The sequence below is a fragment of the Somniosus microcephalus genome, unplaced genomic scaffold (assembly GCF_052327205.1).
Source record: "Somniosus microcephalus isolate GS21.2 unplaced genomic scaffold, FLI_Smic_1.0 unresolved_chr1, whole genome shotgun sequence".
NCBI classification, from domain to species: Eukaryota; Metazoa; Chordata; class Chondrichthyes; order Squaliformes; family Somniosidae; genus Somniosus; species Somniosus microcephalus.
The window spans coordinates 105,654,440-105,669,439 of NW_028225179.1; the positions used below are offsets into that span (position 1 = coordinate 105,654,440).

A 15,000-nucleotide genomic window follows, 5' to 3' on the forward strand; every position below is an offset into this window, starting at 1 on the left:
GGCTCAAGCCACAGTTGCTAGACAGCAGGAGAAGATGAAACTCCGCTTCGACCAGTCGAAGAGGGTCAAGGCGCCCAACATCTCAGTCTCCGATTGGGTCAGAGTCCGCAGGCCTCACCGCAACAATAAGATGGCCTCATTCTGGTCCTCCCCTCTCCAAATCAGCCCAAGTGTTGCGTTTGCAAAGATAATCCAGAGGCCGTATGCAGAGCTCAGTTCATGTTGCTTTTAATGGCTGATCCAAACACACGCTTCCAGGCAAAAGCAATCGAATACCTATATCCAATGTCAGACACAATACAACGATAACAGCACTATCAAACTCCATGTGCTCAGGCCAAGGCAATCGAGTACCTATCACCAATGTCAGACATAACAGTTTCAGTTCATGGGACACTGGCACCAGTACTGAGGAGCTGTTCTGTTGGGACGGGCTCCACTTAAACTGGGCTGGGACCAGTGTCCTGGTGAATCGAATAACTAGGGCAGTAGACAGGGCTTTAAACTAATGAAGGCAGGGTTGGAGAATTCAGGAAAGAGCCAATTTAAAAGCAGCGAGAGAAATGTCAAGTCTCCAGAGCAGAGTTTGGGGTAAAAATAAGCAGAGTGGGTCAGGAAGGGACAGAGAGAGTAACAAAGGTAATAAGGCATCAGTGACTAAGGTGAGATCAGGGAAAAATAGAAATAAGTCAAAGCTAAAGGTACTATATCTGAATTAATAGTGCAGATAGAAATGAACAGGTTTGATCTAATAGCCATAACGGAGACATAGTTGCAAAGTGGCCAAGGTTGGGAACTAAATATTCCAGGATACTTAACTTTTAGAAGAGATGGGCAAAATGGAAAAGGAGGAGGGGTAGCCCTGATAATGAAGGATGGGATAAAGACAGTAGAGAGAAAGGATCCTAACTCCGAAATCAAGAAGTAGAATCTGTTTGGGTGAAGCTAAGAAACAGCAAGGGGCAGAAACCATTGATGGGAATTGTTTATAGGCCCCCAAACAGTAGTTGTAATGTAGGGCAGAGTATAAATGAGGAAATTAGAGGTGCCTGTAACAAGGGTAATATAGTGATCATGGGGGACTTTAATCTATATATAGACCGGGCAAACCAAATTTGCAGTTATAGTGTGGAGGACGAATTCATGGTATGTATGCAAGATAGTTTTCTAGATCAGTATGTTGAGGAACCAACTAGGGAACAGTATATTTTAGATCTAGTATTGTGCAATGAAAAAGGGTTAATTAATAACCTTGTAGTAAAGGGGCCTTTAGGGAAGAGTGACTATAATAGGATAGAATTTTATGTTGAGTTTGAAAGTGATTTAGTTAAATCTGAAACTAGGGTCTTAAATCTAAACAAAGCAAATTACGTAGATATGAGGGGCAAGTTGGCTACAGAAGACTGGGAAACTACATTAAAAGGTATGACGGTAGACAAGCAATGGCTAGCATTTAAAGAATTAATACATAATTTACAACAAATATACATTCCTTTAAGGCACAAAAACACCACAGGAAAAGTGGTCCAACCGTGGTTACCAAGAGATGTTAAAGATAGTATTAGATCAAAGGAAGAGGCTTATAATGCTGCCAAAAAGAGTAGTAAGCCTGAGGATTGGGAGGATTTTAGAATTCAGCAAAAGAGTTGATAAAAAAAAGGGAAAATAGAATATGAGAGTAAACTAGTGAGAGATATAAAAAGACTGTAAAAGCTTCTATAGGTATGTAAAAAGGAAAAGATTAGCGAAAGTAAATGTGGGTCCCTTACAGGCTGAGACAGGAGAAATTATAATGGGGAATAAGGAAATGGCAGAGAAATTAAACAAATACACTGTGTCTGTCTTCACAGAAGAAGACGCAAAACACTTCCCAGAAATAGTGGAAAACCAAGGCTCTAGCAAGAATGAGGAACTGAAAGAAATTAGTATTAGTAAAAAAATGGTACAGGAGAAATTAATAGGACTGAAAGCCAATAAATCCCCTGGACCTAATGGCCTACATCCTAGGGTTTTGAAAGAGGTGGCTATAGGGATAGTGGTTGCATTGGTTGTCATTTTCCAAAATTTCATAGATTCTGGAACGGTTCCCGCAGATTGGAAGGTAGCAAATGTAACCGCACTATTTAAGATAGGAGGGAGAGAGAAAACGGGGAACTACAGACCAGTTAGCCTGACATCAGTAGTTAGGGAAAATGTTAGAATCTATTATTAAGGACCTGGTAACAGGGCACTTAGAAAATAATAATAGGATTGGGCAGAGTCAACATGGATTTATGAAAGGGAAATCGTGTTTGACAAATCTGTTAGAGTGTTTTGAGGTTGTAACTAGCAGAATACATAAGGGGGAACCAGTGGATGTGTTGTATTTGGATTTTCACAAGGCACACAAGAGGTTATTAAACAAAATTAGGGCTCATGGGATTGGAGGAAATATACTAGCATGGATTGAGGATTGGTTAACGGACAGAAAACAGAGAGTAGGAATAAACGGGTCATTTTTGGGTTGACAGGCTGTAACTAGTAGGGTTCCACAAGGAACAGTGCTTGGGCTTTCAGCTACTCACAATCTACATCAATGATTTGGATGAGGGGACCCAATGTAATATATCCAAGTTTGCTGATGATACAAAGCTGAGTGGGAATGTAAGTTGTGAGGAGGATGCAAGGAGGCTTCAAGGGGAGATAGACAGGCTAAGTGAGTGGGCAAGAACATGGCAAATGGAATATATGGTGGAGAAATGTGAAGTTATCCACTGGTAGGAAAAATAGAAAAGCAGAGTATTTTTTAAATGGTGAGAGATTGGGAAGTGTTAGGTGTCATTGTACATGAATCATTGAAAGTTGACATGCAGGTACAGCAAGCAATTAGGAAAGCAAATGGTATGTTGGCCTTTATTACAAGAGGATTTGATGATAAGAGTAAAGACGTCTTACTGCAATTATATAGGGCCCTTGGTGAGACCACACCTGAGTATTGTGTACAGTTTTGGTCTCCTTACCTAAGGAAGGATATACTTGCCATAGAGGGAGAGCAACGAAGGTTCACCAGACTGATTCCTGGGATGGGAGGATTGTCCTATGACGACAGATTGAGTAGACTGGGCCTATATTCTCTAGAGTTTAGAAGAATGAGAGGTGATCTCATTGAAACATACAAAATTCTTACAGGGCTTGACAGGGTAGATGCAGGGAGGATGTTTCCCCTGGCTGGGGAGTCTAGAACCAGGGGTCACAGTCTCAGAAGAAGGGGTCGGCCATTTAGGACTGAGATTAGGAGAAATTTCTTCACTCAGAGGGTGGTGAAACTTTGGAATTCTCTACCCCAGTGGGCTGTGCAGGCTCAGTCATTGAGTATATTCAAGACAGAGATCGATAGATTTTTGAATATTAAGGGAATCAAGGGATATGGGGGATAGTGCAGGAAAGTGGAGATGAGGTAGAAGATCAGCAATGATCTTATTGAAAGGCGGAGCAGGCTCGAAGGGCCAAATGGCCTACTCCTGCTCCTATTTCTTATGTTCTTATGAAACATAGGTCTGGGTTATATTCTCTCTGCCACCTTGACGAATGAAACGTACTTCGATCTTTGGCATCAAAAGGAGGAATTGATTCTCTAGGACTGAGATTGATTCGCCAGGCCATATTCGGGATGGTTATTGAAAGCAATTAGGTCAAAACCTTTGATACGTCCTCTTGTGTTGAACTGGTAGATGTGTTCGATGTGTGTTTCTTCAAGAACCAGGACATCAATTCTGTGTTTCTTGAGTAACCTTTCGTGATATTCCCATTTTGAGCGAGAGATGCCTTCGATGTTCAGTTGGCATAGTCGGATGGCTGGGCCTACATGTCGTTTTCTTTGGTCCTGGAGAGGACCGTTCAATTTGCTTAGTTTGCTACTGTCACCGGGAGGTTGATTTAACGACAAGCTTGGTGTCCTTTGAGACATTAGTTGTGATCTCAGATCACGTAACAGGGTGGGCCGCCAGAAGGCGGTCATCGTCCAGTAAAGTGATGCCACATGTTTAACGCACATTAATAACAATAGAAAAAGCGAAACACCTCATCAGTACTGGCATTGTTTCATCAGCCATTAAGGACCACTCACCGAATTCCTTCACTTCAAACTGCGCTGACACTTTGGACATGGGAGAATCTGTAAACTGCGCCTCTATTCGCCACATTCCGGGTCTTTTTTGGAAACGTGCAAAGAAAACAGACAAAAGATAAGCACACAAACATTTTCATTGTATCCCATTGCAAAAATACTTACCAACGATTCAAGCGTTCTCTTCTACAGCATGTTTGTAACATGTGATCTGAGGGAGCTGAGCAGTGTGCTGCCCGTTATGTCCAGAGTACCAACATCCTTTGGGACGTTTATCTGGAGCCTGACCTGGAGCCCGCGGCTCGTCAATGGACAATGGCAGGTGATGCACCTGCAACTCTCCGATAATCTAGGGGTGAAATTGGACTTGGGCAGGAATCTCATATACCGCCCATTAAACAACACGCTCCATACTCAGTTCCATTGAAGGCAACGGGACTGAATGTCGGGCGGGTGTATAACGGGCGATCGATACGATACCACCGGCTTTGAGTCACTGCCAGTGTCCAGTTTCACCCCCAGTTGTCTGCTGAGAGCAAGGCTCCGCCCGTGACCAGGGGCACTGGCAAATTTTACTCAACCTCCAAAGCATAGATAGGAATTGTGATCAATTGAGGTGTGAGAGAGGGTGAGGGGGCGAGGGGGCGAGAGTGAGATAGAGAGAGGGAGAGAGAGAGAGAGGGAGAGAGACAGGGAAGGAGAGAGGGGGAGGGAGAGAGAGAGGGGAAGACAGAGAGAAATGGAGAGAGGGAGAGAGATAGACAGGGAGAGAGAGAGACAGGGAGAGAGAAAGACAGGGAGAGAGAGGAGAGACAGGGAGGGAGAGAGGGAGGGAGAGAGAGAGGGAGAGAGAAAGATAGAGAGGCAGGGAGAGAGGAAGAGGGAGAGAGAGAAAGACAGAGAGACAGGGAGGGGGGGAGAGAGAGAGGGAGAGAGAGAAAGGCAGACAGAGACAGGAAGAGAGGGTGAGGGAAAGAAAGACAGAGAGAAAGACAGGGAGAGAGAAAGACAGGGAGAGAAAGACAGGGAGAGAGAGAGGGAGAGAGAGACAGGGAGGGAGACAGAGAGGGGGAGAGAGAGAGGGGGAGAGAGAGGGAGAGAGAAAGACAGAGAGACAGGGAGAGAGAGAGAGGGAGAGAGAAAGACATAAGAACAGAACATAAGAAGTATGAGCAGGAGTAGGCCATATGGCCCCTCGGGCCTGCTCCGCCATTCAATAGGATCATGGTTGATCCGAACCTAGACTCACGTCCACTTCCCTGCCCGCTCCCCATAACCCCTAATTCCCTTATCAGCTAGGAAACTGTCTATCACCGTTTTAAATTTATTTAGTGTCGCAGCTTCCACAGCTCTCTGAGGTAGCAAATTCCATAGATTTACTACCCTCTGAGTGAAGAAGTTTCTCCTCATCTCAGTTTTGAAAGGGAAGCCCCTTATTCTAAGATTATGCCCCCTAGTTCTAGTCTCACCCATCAGTGGAAACATCCTCACCGCATCCACCCGATCAAGCCCCCTCACAATCTTATATGTTTCGATAAGATTGCCTCTCATTCTTCTGAATTCCAATGAGTAGAGTCTCAACCTACTCAACCTTTCCTCATACGTCAAACCCCTCTTCTCCAGAATCAACCGAGTGAACCTTCTCTGAACTGCCTCGAGAGCAAGCATATCTTTTCTTAAATATGGAAACCAAAACTGTACGCAATATTCCACGTGTGGCCTCACCAGTACCCTGTATAACTGCAGCAAGACTTCCCTGCTTTTATACTCCAGCCTCCTTGCAATAAAAGCCAAGATTCCATTGGCCTTCCTGATCACCTGCTGTACCTGCATACTAACCTTCTGTGTTTCATGCACCAGGACCCCCAGATCCCTTTGTACTGTAGCACTTTGCAGTTTCTTTCCATTTAGATAATAACTTGCTCTTTGATTTTTTCTGCCAAAGTGCATAACCTCACACTTTCCAACATAATATTCCATCTGCCAAATTTCTGCCCACTCACTTGGCCTGTCTATGTCCTTTTGCAGGTTTTTTATGTCCTCCTCACTTACTGCTTTCCCTCCCATCTTTGTATCGTTGGCAAACTTGGATACGTTGCACTCGGTCCCTTCCTCCAAATCGTTAATATAGATTGTAAAGAGTTGGGGTCCCAGCACTGACCCCTGCGGAACACCACTAGTCACTGATTGCCAACCCGAGAATGAACCATTTATCCCAACTCTCTGTTTTCTGTTAGATAGCCAATCTTCCACCCATGCCAGTATATTACCCCCAATCCTGTGATTTTTTATCTTGTGCAGTAATCTTTTGTGTGGCACCTTGTCAAGTGCCTTTTGGAAGTCCAAATACACCACATCCACTGGTTCCCTTTTATCCACCCTGTTTGTTACGTCCTCAAAGAATTCGAGCAAATTTGTCAAACGTGACTTCCCCTTCATAAAACCATGCTGACCCTGTCCGATTAAATTATGCTTATCCAAATGCCCTGTTACTGCTTCCTTAATGATGTACTCCAACATTTTACCAACCACAGATGTTAGGCTAACTGGTCTATAGTTTCCAGCCTTTTGTCTACTTCCCTTTTTAAATAAGGGCGTTACATTAGCGGTTTTCCAATCTGCTGGGACCTTTCCTGAATCCAGGGAGTTTTGGAAAATTACCACTAATGCATCCACAATCCCTACCACTACTTCTCTCAAGACCCTAGGATGTAAGCCATCAGGTCCAGGGGATTTATCCACCTTTAGTCCCATTATCTTACCGAGTTCCACCTCCTTAGTGATTTTAATCGTGTTTAACTCCTCCCCCCCCCCCCCATAGCCCCCTGTTTGTCAAGTGTTGGGATATTTTTAGTGTCCTCTACTGTAAAGACTGATACAAAATATTTGCTCAGCGTTTTTGCCATCTCCATGTTCCCCACCACTAATTTCCCAGTCTCGTCCTCTAAGGGACCAACATTCACTTTAGCCACCCTTTTTCTTTTTATATAACTGTAGAAACTCTTGCTATCTGTTTTTATATTTTTTGCTAGTTTACTTTCATAATCTATCTTCCCTTTCTTAATTAATCTTTTAGTTATTGTTTGCTGGCTTTTAAATGCTTCCCAATCTTCTATCCTCCCACTAGATTTGGCTACTTTATATGCCCTTGTTTTCAGTCGGATACTATCCTTTATTACTTTACTTAGACATGGATGGTTGTCTTTTCTTTTACGCCCCTTTTTCCTTCGTGGAATATATTTTTCTTGAACGTTGTGAAATATCTCCTTGAATGTATACCACTGCTCATGTACCGTCTTACACTTTAATCTATTTTCCCAGTCCACTTTAGTCAACTCTGCTCTCATACCTTCATAGTCTCCTTTATTTAAGCTTAGTACGCTGGTTTGAGATCAACTCTCTCACCCTCCAACTGAATTTGGAATTCAACCATGTTATGGTCACTCATTCCAAGGGGATCCTTTACTAGGACATTTTTTATTAATCCTGTCTCATTACACAGGACCAGATCTAAGATTGCCTGCCCCCTGGTTGGTTCAGTAACATACTGTTCAAGGAACCCGTCCCTAATGCAATCTATGAACTCTTCCTCAAGGCTGCCCTGCCCAATTTGATTTGTCCAGTCAATATGAAAGTTAAAATCCCCCATGATTATAGCTGTTCCCTTATTACAAGCCCCAACTATTTCCTGATTTATACTCCGACCAACAGAGTTGCAACTGATAGGAGGCCTATAGATTACGCCCACTAGTGACTTTTTCCCCTTATTATTCCTTATCTCCACCCAAACTGTTTCACTATCCTGATCCTTTGACCCAATATCATTTCTCACTATTGCAGTGATTCCATCCTTTATTAACATAGCCACCCCACCTCACTTTACTTTCTGTCTGTCCTTCCTAATTGTCAAATACCCCTGGATGTTTAGTTCCCAGTCATGGTCACCTTGCAGCCATGTTTCTGTAATGGCCACCAGATCATACCCATGTGTAGTTATTTGTACCGTCAACTCGTCTATTTTGTTACGAATGCTGCGTGCATTCAGATAAAGAACTTTTAAATACGTTTTGTGACAATTTATTCCTGCTTTTAACCCCTTTACTACTTTACCTTTATCTTTATACATTCTGTCCCTTCCTGACAGAGAGAGAGAGACAGGGAGAGAGAGAGAGAGAGACAGGGAGAGAGAGAGAGAGAGAGACAGGGAGAGAGAAAGACAGGGAGAGAGAAAGACAGGGAGAGAGAAAGACAGGGAGAGAGAGAGAAAGGGAGGGAGAGAGGGGGAGAGAAAAAGACAGAGAGAGACAGGGAGAGAGGGAGAGGGAGAGAGTCAGGGAGAGAGGGAGAGAGAGAGGGGGAGAAAGACCGAGAGAGACAGAGACAGAAACAGAGACAGGGAGAGAGAAGGGAAGAGAGAGAAAGGGAGAGAAAGGGTGAGAGAGGGGGGGAGAGAGAGGGAGAGAGCTACTTATTTGCTACAGAGTTCAGGTGAAATCTCTACTCTTGACCCCTTTACTGAAAGTCTTTCTTCTTTAATTCAGGGGGTTTCCCATCACTTCCACTCTGTTTACTCTTATGATTGAATACATCCTCCACTGATACTCTAGCCAGGTCCATTCTTTAGTTGACCATTTGCCTCTACGTTCAGGAACTACCCTCAGATTTCCCAGACTCCATGCCATAACTTCCAGTCTTCTGACCCTGTCGTGGCTGAATCGGTGCATCTTCATCATCTACATCTCCTTCAAACCCCGCCAGATTTTATTCTATTGATTACATCGTTTTCCATCAACCTGTAACTCTATAGCAACCATAAATAAGAACATAAGAAGTAGGAGCAGGAGTAGGCCATACGGCCTCTCAGGCCTGCTCCGCCATTCAATAGGATCATGGCTGATCCGAACCTAGACTCACGTCCACCTCCCTGCCCGCTCCCCGTAACTCCTAATTCCCTTATCAGCTAGGAAACTGTCTATCTCCGTTTTAAACTTATTTAATGTCGCAGCTTCCACAGCTATCTGAGGTAGCAAATTCCATAGATTTACTACCCTCTGAATGAAGAAGTTTCTCACCTCAGTTTTGAAAGGGCAGCCCCTTATTCTAAGATTATGCCCCCTAGGTTCTAGTCTCACCCATCAGTGGAAACATCCTCACCGCATCCACCCGATCAAGCCCCCTCACAATCTTATATGTTTCGATAAGATCGCCTCTCATTCTTCTGAATTCCAATGAGTAGAGGCCCAACCTACTCAACCTTTCCTCATAAGTCAACCCCCTCATCTCCGGAATCAACCGAGTGAACCTTCTCTGAACTGCCTCGAGAGCAAGTATATCTTTTCTTAAATATGGAAACCAAAACTGTACGCAATATTACAGGTGTGGCCTCACCAGTACCCTGTATAACTGAAGCAAGACTTCCCTGCTTTTATACTCCATCCCACTTGCAATAAAAGCCAAGACTCCATTGGCCCTTCCTGATCACCTGCTGTACCTGCATACTAACCTTCTGTGTTTCATGCACCAGGACCCCCAGATCCCTTTGTACTGTAGCACTGTGCAGTTTCTCTCCATTTAGATAATAACTTGCTCTTTGATTTTTTCTGCCAAAGTGCATAACCTCACACTTTCCAACATTATATTCCATCTGCCAAATTTCTGCCCACTCACTTAGCCTGCCTATGTCCTTTTGCAGGTTTTTTATGTCCTCCTCACTCACTGCTTTCCCTCCTATCTTTGTATCATCAGCAAACTTGGATACGTTGCACTTGGTCCCTTCCTCCAAATTGTTAATATAGATTGTAAAGAGTTGGGGTCCCAGCACTGATCCCTGCAGAACACCACTAGTCACTGATTGCCAACCCGAGAATGAACCATTTATCCCAACTCTCTGTTTTCTGTTAGATAGCCAATCTTCCACCCATGCCAGTACATTACCCCCAATCCCATGATTTTTTATCATGTGCAGTAATCTTTTGTGTGGCACCTTGTCAAATGCCTTTTGGAAGTCCAAATACACCACATCCACTGGTTCCCCTTTATCCACCCTGTTTGTTACGTCCTCAAAGAATTCGAGCAAATTTGTCAAACGTGACTTCCCCTTCATAAAACCATGCTGACCCTGTCCGATTAAATTATGCTTATCCAAACGTCCTGTTACTGCTTCCTTAATAATGGACTCCAACATTTTACCAACCACAGATGTTAGGCTAACTGGTCTATAGTTTCCAGCCTTTTGTCTACTTCCCTTTTTAAATAAGGGCATTACATTAACAGTTTTCCAATCTGCTGGGACCTTTCCTGAATCCAGGGAGTTTTGGAAAATTACCACTAACACATCCACAATCCCTACCGCTACTTCTCTCAAGACCCTAGGATGTAAGCCATCAGGTCCAGGGGATTTATCCACCTTTAGTCCCATTATCTTACCGAGTTCCACCTCCTTAGTGATTTTAATCGTGTTTAGCTCCCCGCCCCCTATAGCCCCCTGTTTGTCCAGTGTTGGGATATTTTTAGTGTCCTCTACTGTAAAGACTGATACAAAATATTTGTTCAGCGTTTTTGCCATCTCCATGTTCCCCACCACTAATTTCCTGGTCTCGTCCTCTAAAGGACCAACATTCACTTTAACCACCCTTTTTCTTTTTATATAACTGTAGAAACTCTTGCTATCTGTTTTTATATTTTTTGCTAGTTTACTTTCATAATCTATCTTCCCTTTCTTAATTAATCTTTTAGTTATTGTTTGCTGGCTTTTAAATGCTTCCCAATCCTCTATCCTCCCACTAGATTTGGCTACTTTATATGCCCTTGTTTTCAGTCGGATACTATCCTTTATTACTTTACTTAGCCACGGATGGCTGTCTTTTCTTTTACGCCCCTTTTTCCTCAGTGGAATATATTTTTCTTGAAAGTTGTGAAATATCTCCTTTAATGTACACCACTGCTCATGTACCGTCTTACACTTTAATCTATTTTCCCAGTCCACTTTAGTCAACTCTGCTCTCATATCTTCATGGTCTCCTTTACTTAAGCTTAGTACGCTGGTTTGAGATCCAACTCTCTCACCCTTCAACTGAATTTGGAATTCAACCATGTTATGGTCACTCATTCCAAGGGGATCCTTTACTAGGACATTTTTTTATTAATCCTGTCTCATTACACAGGACCAGATCTAAGATTGCCTGCCCCCTGGTTGGTTCAGTAACATACTGCTCAAGGAACCCATCCCTAATGCAATCTATGAACTCTTCCTCAAGGCTGCCCTGCCCAATTTGATTTGTCCAGTCAATATGAAAGTTAAAATCCCCCATGATTATGGCTGTTCCCTTATTACAAACCCCAACTATTTCCTGATTTATACTCCGACCAACAGAGTTGCAACTGTTAGGCCTATAGACTACGCCCACTAGTGACTTTTTCCCCTTATTATTACTTATCTCCACCCAAACTGTTTCACTATCCTGATCCTTTGACCCAATATCATTTCTGACTATTGCAGTGATTCCATCCTTTATTAACAGGGGATGACTTGGATACAAGTATAATATCTGGTGGTGCTCTCGCTCTACCTCTCTTCAACAATATACAAGAAAATACTTCTCTCCAATAGGCTATTCCTCTCTATGCTCTAGTGTCTAACATTGATCGCTCTTCCTGTCAGCTGTGGCTCAGTGGGCTGCACTCTGGCCTCTGAGTCAGAAGGTTGTGGGTTCAAATCCCATTCGGAGTCTTGAGCACAAAAGTCTAAGCAGACACTCCCAGTGCAGGGCAGAGGGAGTGCTGCACTGTTGGAGGTGCCGTCTTTTGGATGAGGCGTTTAAACCAAGGCCCCCTCTGCTCTCTCAGGTGGACGTAAAAGATCCCATGGTACTATTTCAAAGAAGAGCAGGGGGGAGTTCTCTCCGGTGTGCTGACCAATATTTATCCCTCAACCAACATCGTGGAAAAAAAAGTATCTGGTCATTATCACAGCGCTGTTTGTGGGATCTTTCTGTGTGAAAATTAGCTGCTGTGCTTCCTACATTACAGCAGTGACTTTAGTTCAAACGTACTTCCTTGGCTGCAAAGTGCTTTGGGACATAAAAACATAAGAAATAGGAGCAGGAGTAGGCCATTTGGCCCCTTGAGCCTGCTCCACCATTCAATACGATCATGGCTGATCTGATCTTTGCCTCAATTCCACTTTCCTGCCCGCTCCCCATAACCCTTGACTCCCCTGTAGCTCAAATATCTGTCTAACTCCGCCTTGAATATATTCACTGACTCAGCCTCCACAGCTCTCTGGGGTAGAGAATTCCAAAGATTCACGACCCTCTGAGAGAAGAAATTCCTCCTCATCTCCGTATTAAATGGGCGATCCCTTATCCTGAAACTATGCCCCCTAGTTCTAGAAATTCCCTCTAGGGGAAACATCCTCTCTGCATCTACCCTGTCAAGCCCCCTCAGAATCTTACATGTTTCAAGAAGATCACCTCTCATTCTTCTAAACTCCAATGAGTATAGGCCCAACCTGATCAACCTTTCTTCATAAGGGAACCCCTTCATCTCAAGAATTAACCTACTGAACCTTCTCTGAACTGCCTCCAATCCAAGTATAATCCCTCCTTAAATAAGGAGACCAAAACTGTACGCTGTACTCCAGGTGTGGTCTCACCAGCGCCCTGTAAAGTTGTAGCAAGACTTCCCTACTTTTATACTCCATCCCCCTTGCAATAAAGGTCAACATTGCACTGGCGTCCTGAGGTTGTGAAAGCGCACTATATAAATGCAAGTCTCTCTTACTATATTGTGTTATTTGTTAGTCCATTGATAGATTTCTCTGTACCCAATGCTCTTCTGAATGTTTTGTATGTTTTAGAAGTGAAATTAATAACTTACTCCTCATTATCTGGGATTTTTGTTCGAAGTAACTTTACTTTCTCTGACATCCAGTCCGCTCCCATCAGCTGCATATTTCTGGAGTTCTAGTAAAATACAAAGTACGGGCAATGTTAAAGCAGGTGCCTGGGTCAAGATTGTGCAATGGGGAAATTTTAAACAACTAGTTGTTGCCATTTTAGGTAAAATCCCTTTGCTGGCCATTTGGGGAATTCAGCTTGTTCATCCGTGACTCCATTGCACACCATTCCAACAATATCAAGAATTCCTTTGAAGTAAAATAAACACGTTAGCAACACATTGAATAGTTTGAATGTCCCCATGGGAAGCTGGGTCAAAAGCTTTTAATTTCCAAACAAATTATAGGAGTTATTTTTTATTAGTTCATGGGATGTGGGCGTCGCTGGCGAGGCCAGCATTTATTGACCATCCCTAGTTGCCCTTGAGAAGGTGGTGGTGAGCCGCCTTCTTGAACCGCTGCAGTCTGTGTGGTGAAGGTACTCCCACAGTGCTGTTAGGGAGGGAGTTCCAGGATTTTGACCCAGCGACGATGAAGGATCGGCGATATACTTCCAAGTCAGGATGGTGTGTGACTTGGAGGGGAACTTGGAGGTGGTGGTGTTCCCATGCGTCTGCTGCCCTTGTCCTTCTAGGTGGAAGAGGTCACAGGTTTGGGAGGTGCTGCCGAAGGAGCCTTGGTGAGATGCTGCAGTGCATCTTGTGGATGGTACACACTGCAGCCACGGTACGCTGGTGGTGGAGGGAGTGAACATTTAAGGTGGTGGATGGGCAGCCAATCAAGTGGGCTGCTTTATCCTGGATGGTGTCGAGATTCTTGAGTGTTGTTGGAGCTGCACTCATCCAGGCAAGTGGAGAGTATTCCATCACACTCCTGACTTGTGTCTTGTCGCTGGTGGAAAGGCTTTCGGGAGTCAGGAAGTGAGACACTCGCCGCAGAATACCCAGCCTCTGACCTGCTCTTGTTGCCACAGTGTTTATGTGGCTGGTCCAGTTAAGTTTCTGGTCAAATGCTGCCTTGATGTCAGTGAAGTGTCCTTATTTTCCTTATTTACAACTTTCTCAAAAAGAGCCATTTCCCCTTACACGTAAATTAGCAGGTATCTGATCGGCCGCCCATTGTTCGTTCCACTCGATCTTCCTCTCCATCACACTCAATTCCCTTTCCACCCACACCAGAAGTGAAAATTGAGCCTCAAGGAGATTTATCGGGTAGTTATTTCCCTTCTCAATCCGTGGGGTTTTCTTATTATTAACCAAATGTGATACAATTGTTCCCCCTGGCTATTCTTAATGTGGGAGCAATTTCAACTTAACCCGCCTATCGGGAAACTGGCGGGGATTGGGGAGCAACGTTGGATTCAATCTCCATTGAAGTCAACAGAGAGCAATATCGGGCGGGGGGATAAAACCAGCGTTCCATCCGATCCCATGGGATTCCCGCCCGGAGAGTTAGGTTAAAATTGCCCCCCATTGTTGTCGCAATTTATTCATGGAACCAGTGGATGTGGTGTATTTGGATTTTCAGAAGGCTTTCGATAAGGTCCCGCACAAGAGACTAGTGTGCAAAGTTAAAGCACATGGGATTGGGGGCAAGGTATTGACTTGGATAGAGAATTGGTTGGCAGACAGGAAGCAAAGAGTTGGAATAAACGGGTCTTTTTCCGAGTGAAAGGCAGTGACTAGTGGGGTACCGCAAGGATTGGTGCTAGGACCCCAGCTATTCACAATATATATTAATGATCTAGACGAGGGAACTAGATGTAATATCTCCAAGTTTGCAGATGACACAAAGCTGGGTGGGCGTGTGTGCTGTGAGGAGGACGCCGAGAAACTCCAGTATGATTTGGACAGGCTGGGTGATTGGGCAGATGCATGGCAGATACAGTATAATGTGGATAAATGCGAGGTTATCCACTTGGGTGGCAAAAACAGGAAGACAGATTATTATCTGAATGGCAATAGATTGGGAAAAGGGGAAGTGCAACGAGAACTGGGTG

General features: G+C 44.0%; 1 protein-coding gene across 2 annotated transcripts in view; it reads right to left on the reverse strand.

Moving 5' to 3' along the window:
- LOC147095683 (complement C4-like) overlaps positions 1-15,000 on the reverse strand; it is a 623,807-nt gene that overhangs the window by 581,081 nt on the left and 27,726 nt on the right. For both annotated transcript variants that reach the window (XM_085974724.1, XM_085974723.1), the window contains exons 5-6: positions 12,983-13,068; positions 4,106-4,188 (exon numbers count right to left, since the gene is read on the reverse strand). In XM_085974724.1, coding sequence (XP_085830850.1) covers positions 4,106-4,188; positions 12,983-13,068 — 169 coding nt within the window. The remainder of the gene's footprint in view (positions 1-4,105; positions 4,189-12,982; positions 13,069-15,000) is intronic.